Source organism: Trematomus bernacchii, unplaced genomic scaffold (assembly GCF_902827165.1).
Source record: "Trematomus bernacchii unplaced genomic scaffold, fTreBer1.1, whole genome shotgun sequence".
NCBI classification, from domain to species: domain Eukaryota; kingdom Metazoa; phylum Chordata; class Actinopteri; order Perciformes; family Nototheniidae; genus Trematomus; species Trematomus bernacchii.
In genome coordinates, this window is record NW_022988098.1 from 808,515 (window position 1) to 824,884 (window position 16,370).

The 16,370-nt window shown below is 42.8% G+C and overlaps 1 protein-coding gene across 3 annotated transcripts in view; it reads left to right on the forward strand.

Annotated features, from left to right (window-relative positions):
- slc2a9l2 (solute carrier family 2 member 9, like 2) overlaps positions 1 to 16,370 on the forward strand; it is a 115,456-nt gene that overhangs the window by 43,535 nt on the left and 55,551 nt on the right. For all 3 annotated transcript variants that reach the window (XM_034121561.1, XM_034121563.1, XM_034121562.1), the window contains 3 exons: positions 1,025 to 1,157; positions 12,625 to 12,812; positions 14,182 to 14,292. In XM_034121561.1, coding sequence (XP_033977452.1) covers positions 1,025 to 1,157; positions 12,625 to 12,812; positions 14,182 to 14,292 — 432 coding nt within the window. The remainder of the gene's footprint in view (positions 1 to 1,024; positions 1,158 to 12,624; positions 12,813 to 14,181; positions 14,293 to 16,370) is intronic.

Consider the following 16,370-nt stretch of genomic DNA (forward strand, 5'->3'; position numbering starts at 1 on the left):
CTAGATCTGCCCAGTACATAAAGCTGTGCCTCCTGTCCTATTTCCTGAGTGCAATGCTGTATACACAAAGCCTGTTTGTTTTTGCAGTGCATGAGTCAGAGATCCATTATGGTCCATGATGGTGGTAACTGTCAATGACACAGAACCTCTTCTAGTGTTAATAATAGGCTCAGGAAGATGATGACTAATCTGTTAGATCTTTTCAATGCATTCAAAAAATACTTTGTATTATATAGGATTTGCTTTTTCAAACTATAACTTTTTTGAGTATAAATCCGGTAACTAGATTTTTCCAGAAGGGATGATTTAAAGACCAAGGTAATCTCAAATTAATCAGGTGCTCTTTGCTGTTGCTGGTCCTGGAGACGATTGAGCGAAAATACCGTGTTTGATAACAGCTACCATACAATTAGCAGGCTTTGATAAATATTAAACCTCAGAGGCCTTTTTGCGAAGAAATCACAGTGGAATGAAACTGAGACCGTATATGAGTAAGTGCGTCCCTACAAATGCATTTATGTTCTCTGCATCTGTGTAGTCTCCATAACAAAAGACACAGTTTCCTCCATTCCTGTTCTTGAAGATTCAACCACAATACAGCTTATATCTATTTATTCAGTTATTATTCATGGGGACATTTCACATATTCACCATTTGTATACAGAGCCTAACATACTGTTATTGCTTATTTAATGCAGCCTCTCACTCATACAAACATTCAAATCTTTCTTGCTTTAAAGAAACATATGAATTGCATCACTTTCATACCGTAAGTCTTATACTATGCTTTCACATTTAGAGGATTGCCTTAAGCCTAAGCATTTTTCCTACTGAAATGGTAACTCATTGTAATGATGCATTTAACCTTATAATAATGACTGCTTGCATAAATTCTTAACGGGAGTATCATCTGCATTCACTTTTTCCACAGATTAGTTTTATCTCACGTCTTTGTATATATGGCATGAATTAAAAGATTGAAGCTTTGATGTAGTTCTTTTGTTGATTTCTTTTTTTACTTCAGGAAAATAGATGGAGCTACCTGTTTACCTTCCTCGCATTGCCGGCGGTTCTGCAGCTGTGTGTGATGCCCTTCCTGCCCGAGAGTCCTCGCTACCTGCTGATAGAGAGGAGGGATGAAGCCGGAGCAGAACGAGGTATTGCATGTGTACAGAAACAGATGTGCCCCTCCCTCTCTTCCTATCTGCAGAATGCATAAAAGCTGCAAGGATTCAAATACATTGTTCTTGTAATGTTTTTAATCTGGTCTTTATACCAAACACATCCACACTCTTCTCAGGCTTAAAACATGATTCTAGAGGGAAAGAGAAGTCAAGGCACAATTGCACAAATGACTATAGTATATCTGCAGGGGATTACAAGGACCGCAGGCTCATTTCCCATTGCTGGGACTTATGGCTTTAACAGTATTTCACAATTGTTTTTGCTCGGTTTTCAAAAAATAGTTTCGCTGTGCAAACCCCTAAAGGATAAGGGTGAAGTCTTTATTGTAGGTAAATCACATTTAAATCCATATTCCTGTTCATATTAGACATTGCCCTGTAGCTTTCATGAGCAGATATTAAAGGATCAATCGGTTCTACATGTTTTATCACATTACATTTAATGCAATGTACTTGTTACGTCTGTGAAATAATGTAGTTACATTAAATCTATATGCCGGATCTTGCCAAATCAACACTTCAAAACTTCAGAGACTTCATGGGAGTAACGATCATGGGAGTTTGTTGAATGTTAAAATGTCATGAGACGGCACAGCAGGGGGTAGAGGCAGAGCTCAAACTGCATGTGTTTAAGAAGCATGAAGACAAATGTGATGTCAGATATGACTTTGATCTGTTTTGTCTCTGGCGTGGTTTGATTACTTTGATGTTTATTCCCACACATCACATATGGGGGCTTTGTGAATATTTGGCTGCTTGGCTTACTCGTAATGCTAAACCTAAATAAACATATACCAGTTATTGAGGCACAAGGTCAATGAATGCAACTGATCTCATAAGATAAAAAAACGTAAAGGGGGTGTTGGAAAAATATCACTTGACACCAGGTTGAGAATCAATGATCAGGTTCTAGTTTATTCTTGCAAGAAGGAGCAGAGTTAAATCACATACAAAGGATATGGGTTAACTCACACACATGAGGTATGTTGCTCAAAGGAACAGCAAAAAACGTCAGGCTTATATAGTCCCAAAACACGGAGAGTAAAGCCGTAAAAGGACGGTGGCTGCGGGTGTCGGAATGTCAGCCGTAGGTGAAGGGAAGATGGGACAACTGGATGGGTCATCTGTGACTTCTGGACTCCCAACAATGTGAGATAATATAGGAGACTCCTCCTCATAATAGAACAACAACCTGTCTTCTGTTATCAACAGAGGAGCTGCAAGGTCATACAGTCTCAGAGCCACACATGATATCACTGCATTAAAACAACCCAAAGAGTGGAGAAAACAGTATTTCTCCAACAGGGGGCATTGGTGAGAAGGAGATGTGCAACCTGGCACAAAGTTCAGAGCACTCTGGCAAAACGTACCCCGAGGCTTGTATGTGCAACATATCACTATAGTCAAGTTATGTAAGGCATCAACATTTAAACAATAATTTTAAAGGAAATTAAATATCTTATTACATCTGATTTGAAACTAATCAGATCTGCCCTCAAAAGTGACAATGTTAGGAAGATAAGCTGCTATCTTCGTGGCATATACAAGTAATCAATTTAGTTTCTTAAGTTTCAAAGGAAAAAACCATTGTTCTAAAGTATGAAACACAGACTGGAGATATATCAGGATTGAACAAGGATTGCACCACAGCAGTAAAGGATAGTATCATCGGCGTAGAAATGTAACTGTGCTGCGAACATGTTACCAATGTTCTTACCAGAGACGGTAAACTAAAGTGGGGCCCAAAGCAGAGCCTTGGGGTACCCCTGATGCAACATCTAGTCCACTGGATGAAAAGGCAGTACATTTGATGCATTGTGTCTGACAGGGAATTTTCGTTGCTTCATTTCAAGATTTTTTCAGTTCAAAGGTTTATTGTCATGTTATACATATACAAAACTACGGTGTAATTATGTAATGTATGAAATACTTAGATTTTCATACATTACGCAGGTTACTCAAAAGTGCAATTTACAAGCCATAAAAAAAATGTATATAAAAAACAATACAAATAAAAATAGTGCAAGCTCAGGTGTTAAATATTCTTATTGCCTGTGGGATGAAACTGTCCCTGAGTCTGGTGGAGTAAAGGTCCTCCATGGATGGCAGCTCCGTCCTGCTGATGTGCTGTGAAGTTTTCACCTCCCTCTGTAGAGTCTTACGGTTGAGGGCGGTGCAGCTGCCGTACCAGGCCGTGATGCAGCCAGTCAGGATACTCTCTATGGTGCACCTGTAGAAGGTCAGGATGCTCTCTATGGTGCACCTGTAGAAGGTCAGGATCCTCTCTATGGTGCACCTGTCGAAGTTGCAGAGTATCCTGGAGTCCATGTTGAACCTCCTCAGCCTGCGGAGGAAGAAAAGCCGATGTCGAGCTTTTTTGGTGATGGTGGTGGTGTGAAGAGTCCATGTCAGGTCCTCAGTGATGTGGACACCGAGGAACCTGAAGCTGCTGACTCGTAGTCCCATTGATGGCGATGGGGGCGTGACCCTCTCTCTGCTGCTTCCTGTAATCCACAATCAGCTCCTTGGTTTTGCTGACTTTGAGATGGAGGTCATCAAAGTTGAATGATATACCTTGTGCTTTGCAGCAATGCAGTATAACTATAGAATACTCTGTTTTTAGACAATTAAAGGCTTTGCACACCCACACAGGTTTGACTGATTAGACCTCCGCTCAGGTTGAAGGTAGATGGATTAATGCTGAGATTTATGCAAGGTCACTAGAACCCACGTACCAATAAGTGTGATAAAGGCTTAATCTTTCCTTTTTCAAGCTGCCTACACAGTCCAGAGAGGAGGTCTAATCAGCCAGAATCATACGTTAACACTTATCAGAGTGGGTTTACCAGTGGACCTTTGAACTTACAAATGATTGAAATATCTAAGGTGAACTAGATCTGAATTTTTAGCTTTTTTTTTGGGAAGTTGCACCATTTAAATTATGCCAAGTTTGGCCTTTAGCCGTTCACAATTGCAATGTTCCCATTGATGTAAAGACCGATATCACCGTATAGCTACGATCCTGAAAAAAAACTCTCAGACAGCTTCTGTTATTTGCTTTCCCTATGATTTCTAAGCAGATTAATGGAAAACTGAGCGAAAACGCCGGGTTACGTATTGTAACCCTTGTTATATTAACACAGGCGGAGCCCTCTACTGTACTCTATGGGTACTACCTTATCATGCAAGCATTCACCTACTGAGATTTCTATAGACGTAGCCGGCCCCGGAGCGGGCCTACCTGAATGCGCGCGCATCTCACTTCCGTATGAAAGGAGGCCTCGCCTCCTGACCATCATCCTACACCACTCTTCAGCGAGCGGTATAGGACAGACAGTGCCCCAAGGTAGAGGGCTCCGCCTGTGTTAATATAACAAGGGTTACAATACGTAACCCGGCATTATATCTCTCACAGGCTCCGCCCTCTACTGGACTCTATGGGTACAGTGGGCGGAGCCCCGATGTATACACGCACTGTCGTCCAGCACACTGTTCCACCTCACTGTCCCTGACCGGCTTTAGCAGCTACTGCGCCTCACTCACCTCTCCCCCGGTTGTAACCGTGGAGAAGTCTGGGCTGTGGCCGACAGAGCACACCCTGACGCGCTTGCCTCGCAAAAAAGTGTGCTCAAAAACAGTGCTGAGGGCTCCCCTGTGTCCGCCTATAGGCAGACGGGGAAAGTCCGCAGCTCTGTATGGGTTCACTCCCTATGTCCCCACACTCAAACATTGACCCTGTGCAGAGTGTGTACAGACTATAGTATGGAGGGCTCTCCCCCTCCTGTCCCCAGGCAGGCGAGGGGAGCCCTCCAGCCCTGTAAGGGCCCAGAGCGCATTACGTCACCTCACGACCCTCCAGGGGTCCGGAGAAATGTAAGCGCTTTTACCTCCTCACCAATCCTGTGTTGCCCCAGCAAGCACAGACGCTGAGAAAGAGCCAGACATATCCAAGAGATAAAACGTTATGAAGGGGCCTGGCGTTGACCAAGACGCCGCCGTGCATATATCCTCCACACTCACACCGTTGAATAAAGCTGTTGACGCAGCCACAGCTCGCGTGGAGTGCGCACGGACAATGCCCGACATGGATGCTATTGAGGCCTTCGCCTTCAATGGACGCCGCCATGTCGCCTCCACACACTGCCAGATGTCTGGCAACGGGGGCGAGACGAAGGCCGGCTGCGCCGGAAGCACCGGGCCGTAAAACCCCGGGCCGTAAAACCCCGGGCCGTAAAACCCCGGGCCGTAAAACCCCGGGCCGTAAAACCCCTGCCTAACCCCTCAATTCCACCGGGTCCATCTGCGTCGCGTCACGGCTGCGCCGCGGTTTTGGTCCGGCCTCCTCCAGCGTCATACCCTACCGGGCGCATTTCAGAAGCGGAGCGTCTTGCCTGCCGGCTCGCAGTTTTTGTTGATTTGGGCATATTTCTTGAACAGGCTACTTTGTACAGACAAAGTTAATAATAATTGTAATATTCCAGTTATAAACGACATGAATCAAAGATGTGTTGCTGTATTTTAGTGGTAAAAAAATGCATTCATCATCATAATTATTCTATATATATAATTTACACAGTGCCTGTAAACCGGAGGAGAACGCTGGCATTTCTCCTCCTACTTGAAAGACTACGGAGGGATAGGGTCTGCACAATTAGTTTATTTTGGGGATGGGCCGGATGCTCTGACCGGTCCACTTCCTGACCGGCGCCTCTGCAACGCGTCGCGTCGAAAAATAGACTTGAATCCTATTTTGAGCGGAGCCCAGCGTCGAGGCGCTTCTGGGACGCTTCTGAGCCGTAATGCGGCGCGTCTGGTGGAATAGCACCCATTGACTAGAGTGGCCGCGATCTTTGCGAACGCCGCGGCGCAGCCGTGGCCGTAACGCGGCCGTGGCCGTAACGCGGCGCAGACGGACCCGGTGGAATCTAGGGGTAAGGCGGCTTATAGGCCTTGATGGCAGCGGTGGGGGGAGCGGTAAGCCTGCACGCTCCGCCGCCTGGGTCATCACTGCTGGGAAGTGCAGTCGCGCAGACCTGAGTGCTGGATCCTCCTGGACATCGGAACCGGGGGTGTCGGACAAGGAGATGTCGTCATCTTCCCCCTCGGTGAAGTCGACCACTCGGTCCCTCGGAAGAGCGAAATCAAACGGCACGTCTTCCAGATCGTCCATGTCCACCACATCGAGGTCCAGATCTTCTACCTCCACGTGCACCTGCGGGCCGAGCTTCCTCCAGAAGTGCTCCGCATGATGCCGGCGGTTCAGCATCGGGATCGAGCGACAGGCAACGCAGGCCGGTGTCTGGGCCGTTCCCTGCTCGGCATGGTCCGGCCCCAGGCACTGGAAACACTGGCGGTGCAGATCCGCTCCCGCAATCAGGCCAGGGCACGACGGGCAGTTTCGATGCTCCAGGAGTGGCTCCATTTCGATAATATTCTTTCTTTTCGCTTTCCTTTCTCTTTAAACGTCTCAGACTCAGTGCTAGGTATCACCTCCGCTCCGCGAGGCCTCCTTTTATACGGAAGTGAGATGCGCGCGCATTATGGTAGGCCCGCCCCGGGGCCGGCTACGTCTATAGAAATCACAGTAGGTGAATGCTTGCATGATAAGGTAGTACCCATAGAGTCCAGTAGAGGGCGGAGCCTGTGAGAGATATAACAGTGATCCTTACTTTGTTTTTTGTGCCACTATTTATTCCTTCAAATGGAACAAAATTACAGGTGTTGCGAGGTCTTGTTGCTACCACACACGTCACTTTTTAATGAATTGATTTGTCCAATATTTAATCATTTTTAAATGTTGTGAAACTACATTAACAATACTTAATTTTCTTATACCCTAATTCATATGCCACACAAATATGACCACAACCGAATATGTTGAATACTGTAGCTACCTACTTTAAATCTTAAATACTTTAAACTGAAGCTATCATAACCAGATATTGAGGAAAGAAAACTTAAACAAAAAAAGGGAAGTTTTGGAACATAATAATTTGTCCTATCTTAAAGACATGATGACAGGAAGGAACAGCATGGGGTAAAGGCATGTTTCAAACGGCATGTATCAACAAGGTCGTAAAAAAAAAAGGGATTTCAGATATGACTTTGATCTGTTTTGTCCGACACGTTTTTTGCTAGCTTTTTTTTTTATTCACTTGAATTCATAATCAGATATCAGTTTAAAGAGGTTAGCCGTAGACGTCCTCTCTCAAATCCTTTATTGCATCTAAATTTGCCAATTGGGCGGTACAAATGACCGGCATAATGGCAGAGGAATAGTTGGAGAGCAATGCAGCTTATCACAAAACTTGATTTCCTTTATTTAAACTTTAAATTCAAGGACGTTGCTTTCACTTCTCTTGATGGAGCACTTCTATTTTTAGCTCACTCTCGATTTGCCATCTGTCTTTGTAACTGGTTGCTCTCACCAAATAAATAATTTCAACCGTGAGTCTGTTCAACAAATTGCATTCAGGAAATGTGCTACTTCTCTTTTGAACCTACACAACAAACAAAAGGTGAAGTGAGCAATAAGAGAACTTTACAGTTTAAGTTTACAACCGTAACAAAAGTTTCTGTTAACAATTTCCAAGGTGATGGTGACTGGCAGTCTGAAAAGGTCCTTGAGGGAAAGATGAGTGTCTGGCAAAAGAACATTTTGCCTGAGTCTGAACAGCGCGACAGATCTATGTTTTATCTTGTGTTACAGCGCTGCGGTTGGGGAATTGTTGTCAGCATACTTGTAAGGGTGGCCCTGTAGTGTCCTATTATCACACACTGTCGGAGAGGAACAGCGTGTTCTCTTGAGCCCCATCCCGTCTCTTGTCATGTTGTATATCTGTATTTATCCTGCGCTCCAATTATAGGAAAACACAGGTTAAAGAATCGGAACATTTTGTAAGCTAAAGGCCGTCAGTGGAATTGCAGAACTGCACTTAACTTTAGGAGCCTCGACTCCACTGTATTCAGTATTCTGTTTCTCTCGTTTATGATTTTTACCAATGGCGTACATCTACCTTTTACACAGTTGAGGCTAATCTAAAAGATACAACATGAAGTCTCACCTTCTCAAGACCCCATTTCAATCACAGATTATACCTCAAACTTGTTTGTTGTCTTTTTCTCTGCTCTCTGATGTTTCAGTCACCGTAACAAAAGTTTTTTGTCACGGTCTTTGACCTACTGCAAAGCGTGGGATTGAATCCAGCAATGTCCTTTTGTGTCTTTTTGTTTTGCAGTTTCAGACAAATCAATAAAATGTTCTTACCAAAGCTCTTCACTAAGCCACAACATAATACAGCTGATTGGTAATTACAATGAAAATGGTAATTATCAATAACCCTATCAGTTTATTTTCGAGTCAATCCCAATAAGTCCATCTGGGTGCCCTTAACAACTCACTAAAGTGCATAAAATGTGAACAAATCTGCAGCTGAAAAGGATCTCTCTGCTTAACAAATGCAATACTTACTCCAGTTAGACTATCATCTACCACAAACTATACTTCCCCGTTGCTTTGGGAAAATAACTTCAAACTTATGAAAAAAGTGATGTACAGTATATATATATTTTTACACTACGATTGGCAGCATCAGTATGGTCTAATGGGCTTGGGGCTGAGAACCAGAGTAGGGAAACTGCTGTATATACGGACTATGCATTTCTGTTTTGGTCTTCTTATGGGACATGTTGACAATAATACAAAGAAATATAGAGCAGCCTTGAAAGAATTAAACCAAAAATGCCTCCAGATCAACCCTATTTTCAATCCCGTTCAGAAACTCTTTAAATATTGAACATCTGTGTCAATGTTAGTTTTATGCCAGAGCAATGTTGTCATTTTTCAAAAGGTCTATCAGTCAGACTGGTGTGCTGCTAGTGATCACCACACCAATGATAGGGAGCGGAGCCCAACTCTCCTCCTGCAGGGAAAATGAAAGAGACTTCCATCCGTGGGGACAAAGGCACTGTCACACGTCCCATCTCCAAACATCAATATTTCATTTCCTTTTTATTTGTCCCGCTCATGATACGCAAAATCCAATGTACAATAATTGCCAACAAAACATGTCTCTACAAACACACCATTGACACAATATCATGTCAAGCAGCTGACAGCACAGTATGATCCTGGATTGGAGCAGGTTTCCATAGTTTCTATCAGCAGGGAGAAGCAATTGAACACTCATTTCCATATCCTCATCCCGGCGATAATTACATTGACGTATTCTGGAGACAGAAGGTTATTTTCAGCATGGTGGGATCTGCACTCAACTGAATACACTTTTCTCGTGCCTTATGTTTTTTACATGAGATAAAATACATCTCTTGTCTTGTTATGTCTTTATTTAAAATTAAGATGTACCTTTTTACATCACTGTAGTTGTTTTTAGATATTTACCATTTTCACAACTGAAAAATGGTAAGACGGTTGTTTTTATGGATGCTGCCCTTTAACAGAAATGAACTCTAAATATTTGTAACACAGTAAAACATGGTTACAAAGATGAGTCCTGCTTTCTCTGAACTCAACACTTTTGAGGACTTATATGTTACAGTATGTGACATATGCAACTCTTTAGTATTGTTTCAGTCCTTCCCCTGGGTGCAGATTGTACATAACATCTGTTGAATATCAATTATAGGTACATTATGGTGAAGAAAACCTTTTGGCGTGACGTTTTTTTTCCAAGACATACAATATCGAATTCCTGCCTTGTGCACTGCACCACGAACAGCTGTATTTGCAACCGCAGACACACACATCCTTCATGCCACCCTAGAGACCCGGACATATCTTCCTGCCCACTTGGTGGTCCCTGTTCACACTGTTCGCCCCTCTCCACCACATCCTAATGACCTGCTTTTAGTCCTGCTCGGTGTACTGTATATGGATTTGCTATTCTAGGTCGAGTCCTTAGCCTGTACCCACCTCCAATTCCCATAACCCCAGGGATAGTTAAAGGGATTAAAGTGAGTAAAGAGGTTGCTTTAGACCCACAAATTGCCTCCAGTCCATCACCTTCAAGTTCAAACAACCTTCAACTGGTGAAGTTGAAAATGATTGCTAGAAACCCGTTCAGCTATGCACATACAAATATTGAATATCGATGTATTTCTGTTTTTTGTCCGCCTTTTGACTGAAAAACATAATTAATGACAATTTTGTAACGTTTATAACATTTCATTACGTAACATTACATTTAATTCAGCTGACGCTTTTATCCAGAGCGACTTACATTCAGTGCATTCAACCAAGAAAAAACAAACTCAAAAGCAAGAATCCTGCCGGTACATTTAGCGATCTATAGTCCAAACCAGTTTAAGTGCTATTGCAATTAAAGCCAAACCTTTAAAGTGCTACGTACATAAAAGAGTATGATTTTCTTTTCTTTTATTGGCCAAGATGCAGTCAAAACAGGTGGGTTTCAGTCTGCGACGGAAGATGTGTAGGCTTTCTGCTGTCCTGATATCACTCGTTCCACCATTAACGAACCAGGAAAACAAACAGCCTTTTTTGTAAAGGGTCCAACTCATAGTGAGGGGGCTGCAAGCTGATCGGCCGATGCAGAGTAAAGTGCACGCTTGAATTTTTCATCAACATTAGCAGAGCGTTTAATAAAATAAGTTGTTTCATCATAGAAACGGCTTTGAATTATAGATGATAATGATTGCTGATATAAAGGATATTATTATGGCGTGTTTCCACTACACGGCCTCGCTCGGCCTCGCTCGGTATGGCTAGGCCCTGTTAGGACTGGCTCACTTTATGGCGCATTTCCATTACAGTTTAGGAACTGGGGTAGTATCTATAGTAACGCAGTGTAGGCGGAGCCGTGACGTCATCTTCAATGAGCACCCCAGAAAAACAACACAGCCGTTAGCTGTTAGCACTCAGAGCTCACAGCTCCTCATATATGTTCAGAAACTAGACAAAAGTTAAACAAGTACAAACCACAGACTGCCTGTGTCATGGTGAATACAGTCGCTGCTTTATTTATGTCTGTATAGGCCGTTGTGAGTGTGGACGGTCGGAGCATATACTGCGTTAGCTTAGCCAATCTCCATTTAGAAAACACGCATTTTAAAAGGTTTTTCGCCTGCTGTCTGTCTGCAGACTTGACAAAGCATTAATTCATGGTTTTTACTAACCGGTATCAGTATGTTGTTACTTCGGCATCATTTTGAAACGTGTATTACAATTAAATCACGGTCAAATATGTCCATCTTGTTGTAGTTGTAGCCCCCTTGCCAGCGATGCTCTCTCTAGTTTAGCATACTCAGCCCGACTCAGCCTTGTTGTCCCTGGCCCTAGACCCACGATTTTATGAGGCCAGAAAAACTGTGAATTAGGACCCGCTAGCCGGAACTAGGCCAAGTGGAAACGCAACCAAAGACGGGCCGCTGACGTCACAGCCCTCTTAAACCGTGCTCCGCGCTGTAGTGGAAACTAGTGTCTCTGGCCAATAATAAACAATAGAGCATATTTGAACATTTACTTCCTTCAATTACTGTGGCTAGCAGATAGAAAGAGGGCTTCAATAAAATGTAATATAGTGTTGATGAATTATTTATCTGAGAGGAAGCATTTCAATTGACGACATGGCGGGACCACAATGCAGCCTCAGGGTTTGTCACAAATCCCTCTGACTACAATTGGAGGACTCCTGTGAAGTTTCCTAACTAGCAATGAGTTGTGTTTATTTTAATTGTTCTCATCAACATGTATTATGTGTATTCCTGAGGCCTAACTTATGTGTTGAATGCAATCCCAATTGGAAAGGCCATCCCTCATTAAAAAAAACACTACTTGGACCCACTCATTATGTATTTTATTAGTGCCACCCCAGGTCAGTAACTCCACTTACAACCTTGAGTAAAAAGTAGCTAATTGACATATTTCCCTTTTTTTACTGTGAAAACATTAAAAGGTGAGATTAAAAATTGAAAATATTTAAACCACACATACTAATTATCATTGTCAAAGGACTACACTTTGAAAGCATAAACAAAGCCATGCATTACAATAACTAAGTTGGCTGATTCTGTTTTGCGCAGAAATTCTCCCCCTCCAGTAACGATTCAACTGGGAAATGTAAATATCCGCACCGATCACGCAGCCTGTCACCTGGGAACCGAGGGCCTGCATTACCCAAATTACTCACTTTATGGAGGTCAGATTAAGGAACACAAGTCACAGTTAGAATACACATTACACATCACAAATATGCAGCGTCTTATACTCACTCAATAAGACAAGTGTAATACAGAAAATCTGATTTGAATTTAGTCTTATTTAGCGTTCAGTTTTGAACTAATTTATCTATTTACAAGGATAAGTCTTAATTTCCTTTGGATAAATACTCATCCTCTTTGACCTCAGCATGATGTTTGCTTTTATCTTTGGATAATTTTAACACTGTGTGTGTTTCTGTGTCAGCTTTCCAGAGGTTGTTGGGGAAGAAAGACGTGTCTCAGGAGCTGGAGGAGGTCCATGCGGAGTCTCGTGCGCAGGACAACATGCACACCGCGTCTGTGCTGCAGCTGCTGCGAAGCCAGGCTGTTCGCTGGCAGCTCATCACCATCATCGTCTGCATGGCCTGCTATCAGCTCTGCGGCCTGAACGCTGTGAGACCCTGTTATTATCTCACTACTCAGAGAGTCAATGAAATCCTGTTCTTTAGAATGCATTATTACTTTTTAAAAATCAGAAATGTCTTTGATATTTATTTTTGATCATTTAAAAATGTTTTAAGCATTATATAAAAAAACAATATTGCAAAATTCAGGACAACCTTCCTTTAAAACATTTAAGTGACAAACATGCTGCAATTAGACTTTCTTAAAGATGCTCTGTCACACCTCCAAGCAAACATTTTAAATCCGTTTTGGGCATTGAAGGACTGATTTCTCTTCTGTCCTATCAGAGTCCTTTTAGTGACAAAATTACCGCTTGTCAGTGGATCAGGTGTAGCAGCAAATTGCAGTGCACAGGTGTGACCCAGTAATTGTTGACTCTTTAAAAAAAGAAAAAAAAGAAATAGGGTCATTTCGTTTTTCTTTTTATTCAATAAGGCTATGCGTTAACATTTTTTAAGTCGTTTTTTTCTAAAATAGATTGTATCTTTCCAAATGTGCCCAGCACACCTCTGTTTAAGTACCTGTGGGCATGGAGAGGTCACTTTAGGTCACTCAGTCATGCACGTTGTTGAGGGAAGAGATGTGGAGCCATCCTTCAATTGAGGTGTTTATGTATTTTCTTCTCAAACTTTTTTCATCTAACTTTTCTCATCTCCTACTTTCCTTAAAGCCCTTCTAGGGACTGTTGCAAACTACCATCTGCCAAACATACCGATGCTGAAATGAAACTTCTGTTTGCAGTCTGTCTATGTTTATGTTATCTGTTCCTATGAAATGATCAATAATTAAATAAGGATCGACGAGCAGGAAGGATGCAACCAAAGCCGGTCTTTTTGACACTTACATTTTTAAAAGAAGACTCTTGATCCTTGACTGACATATTTAAAATTCATGCAAATGGTATACGTAAGCTTGCTCCAAAACCATGATCAGAATAAATATCAGCTCCATTTTTTCATGATCAAATATTCCATTATGATAGGTTGACGGTCCTCTTGGCAATACTGTAATACGAAAAGCTAGAAATCCCAAAGCTCCTTCTCTATTATCATAGATATGGGCAAGACTTAATTTGCATACACTTTCCTTCCATGAAGCCAGGAATTTAATTTATATCACTTTGGAGGTCTTTATTTTGATCATCAGACCTGTCAAATGCCTCCAGTAAATACTACAGTCAGACAGAGACTTGGTGCTGTTGCAGAAGCTTATTGTGCAGCAATGAAACTGATTCTGAAGGTGACAGCTGACACAATTTGCAATGAAAGCATCGTCACAGGATCAGTTCTTCAGCTTATTCAAAATCTTTAAAACAAATAGTTTGTATATATATTGAACTATATATTATTTTTTATAGATCTGGTACTACACCAATAGGATCCTTCGGGACGCAGGCTTTGCCGACAACATTATCCCCTACATCACCCTGACCACCGGGGCCATAGAGACTTTAGCAGCCATCATCTCGGTGAGTATTCCCATTTTAAATCAACTGAACCTGTCTGAAACTGGGCGTAAGACTGCTCTTTGAATGAAAAAGAAATAACACAAGTGTATGATGTTTGGTTTCAGGGGTAATAGTCTTTAACTTTTCTTCTGCGAAGAAATCCTATCTAATTTTCGTGCTATTTGAACTTCTGTTGTTTCTTCTTTTACTATTTAAATACCTACATTTTCAAAGGTTTGATATTAACATGGTTTGCCATAATATGTACATACTGTAGGGTAATTACTCTCACTGCCACAGGAGGGAGAAGTTTCGCCCTGTAGCTTAAAACGAAACGTCTCTTCTTATAATATGAATACGAAGTTAGGCAAATACAGTAATCTGAATAAAATGGCAACCCCAAAGTGAATGCATATACATTTTGACTGGGAGCACATACCAAATATTTGTCTTACTTCATTTTTGCTTTATTTGTAATGCTGATGTCTTCCGATTCGTCTCTGAAAAAGTTCCTAAAAGGGTCAAATGAAAATGAATGAAAAATTAGCAGTAGTTTTCTTCTCTGTATGATTATCATCTAGAGGCAAACAACTGCATATGGGCAACAGTTGACATTAAAATATCATCATTGGTCGTTGTGGTGTATTGACATGATCTCCATACAGTAAGAGAAAGATGTGATCCTTATTCCCATTTCACATTTCACATTTCCCAAACCAATATTGTATCCTAATTCTAATGCAAAAAACACTAATAAAGCTACTTTTCTGATATTTATGTTCAAACCTCACAAACATGTATAGCAGTAGCAAGAGATAAGTAGCATTGTAGTCTTATCTCCATCATATCCTCCATTCCTAAGCAACAAACTACTTTGACACAAGGCATCCACTCGAGAGCTCAGGAGTCGATAGTCTGCTGCATTCAATTTTAATCCAGTTAACCGCTGCTGCAGGAATACTGACATACTGATAACAGAGAGCTATTGATTCAGAATACACTGAATGATTTGGAACCACCTTGAGGGAAGGCTGAATTCCTCATGACTGAAAACCTTTTTTCGACCACATCAATACATCGTTTTCAGGATCCTTTCTTGCAACTCCGGTAAAAGAATATATAGTATTTATGTTCCTGTGCTAAAGTTCGCTTGACAGTTGCAACAACAGTGACTCACTGTAAAAACTCCAGAGAAGGAGCAGATCTATTCTAACATGGACCCAGGGCCGTACCTCCCTACAGGCCGATCACGCAGATTGCGTGGGGCCTCACCTTGCGGAGGGGGCCTCACCTTGCAGAGGGGGCCTCACCTTGCGGAGGGGGCCTCACCTTGCGGAGGGGGCCTCACCTTGCGGAGGGGGCCTCACCTTGCGGAGGGGGCCTCACCTTGCGGAGGGAGCCTCACCTTGCGGAGGGGGCCTCACCTTGCGGAGGGGGCCTCACCTTGCAGAGGGGGCCTCACCTTGCAGAGGGGGCCTCACCTTGCAGAGGGGGCCTCACCTTGCAGAGGGGGCCTCACCTTGCAGAGGGGACCTCACCTTGCAGAGGGGACCTCACCTTGCAGAGGGGGCCTCACCTTGCAGAGGGGGCCTCACCTTGCAGAGGGGACCTCACCTTGCGGAGGGAGCCTCAACTGAGCCGAAAATGCGGCGCACCTATGCGCTTATGCGCCGCAATTAGTGTGGCGCGGCACGGTTTCGCCGCTGCGAGGCTCCACTAGCCCCCCCCCCCCCATCGACGCTCGTGAAACAGAGGGCCCAGGGGCGGACTGGCCAGCGGGACGTTCGGGACGAATCCCGATGGGCCGGTACTGAAGTGGGCCGGTCGGACGATGTGGGCCGCTCGGATAAGTCACTATAAGTTTTCACTAATGAGTTTTTTGCAGTTTAATTTCCCATGTCATAGTCAACTGAGAGTAAATAAACTGTGAATCTGTCACTGTTAAATGTTTTATTGGTCTAAATTGCCTAGTCTTCTGTGCTCTTGAGATGTGATGTGAATGCATAAAGAACTAGCTGCAGCGTATTTCATTCCAGAACCCAAAAACCAAACTTTAGTATCTGGAATTTTTGCATAAATGCTACTTTACTCATGAGATG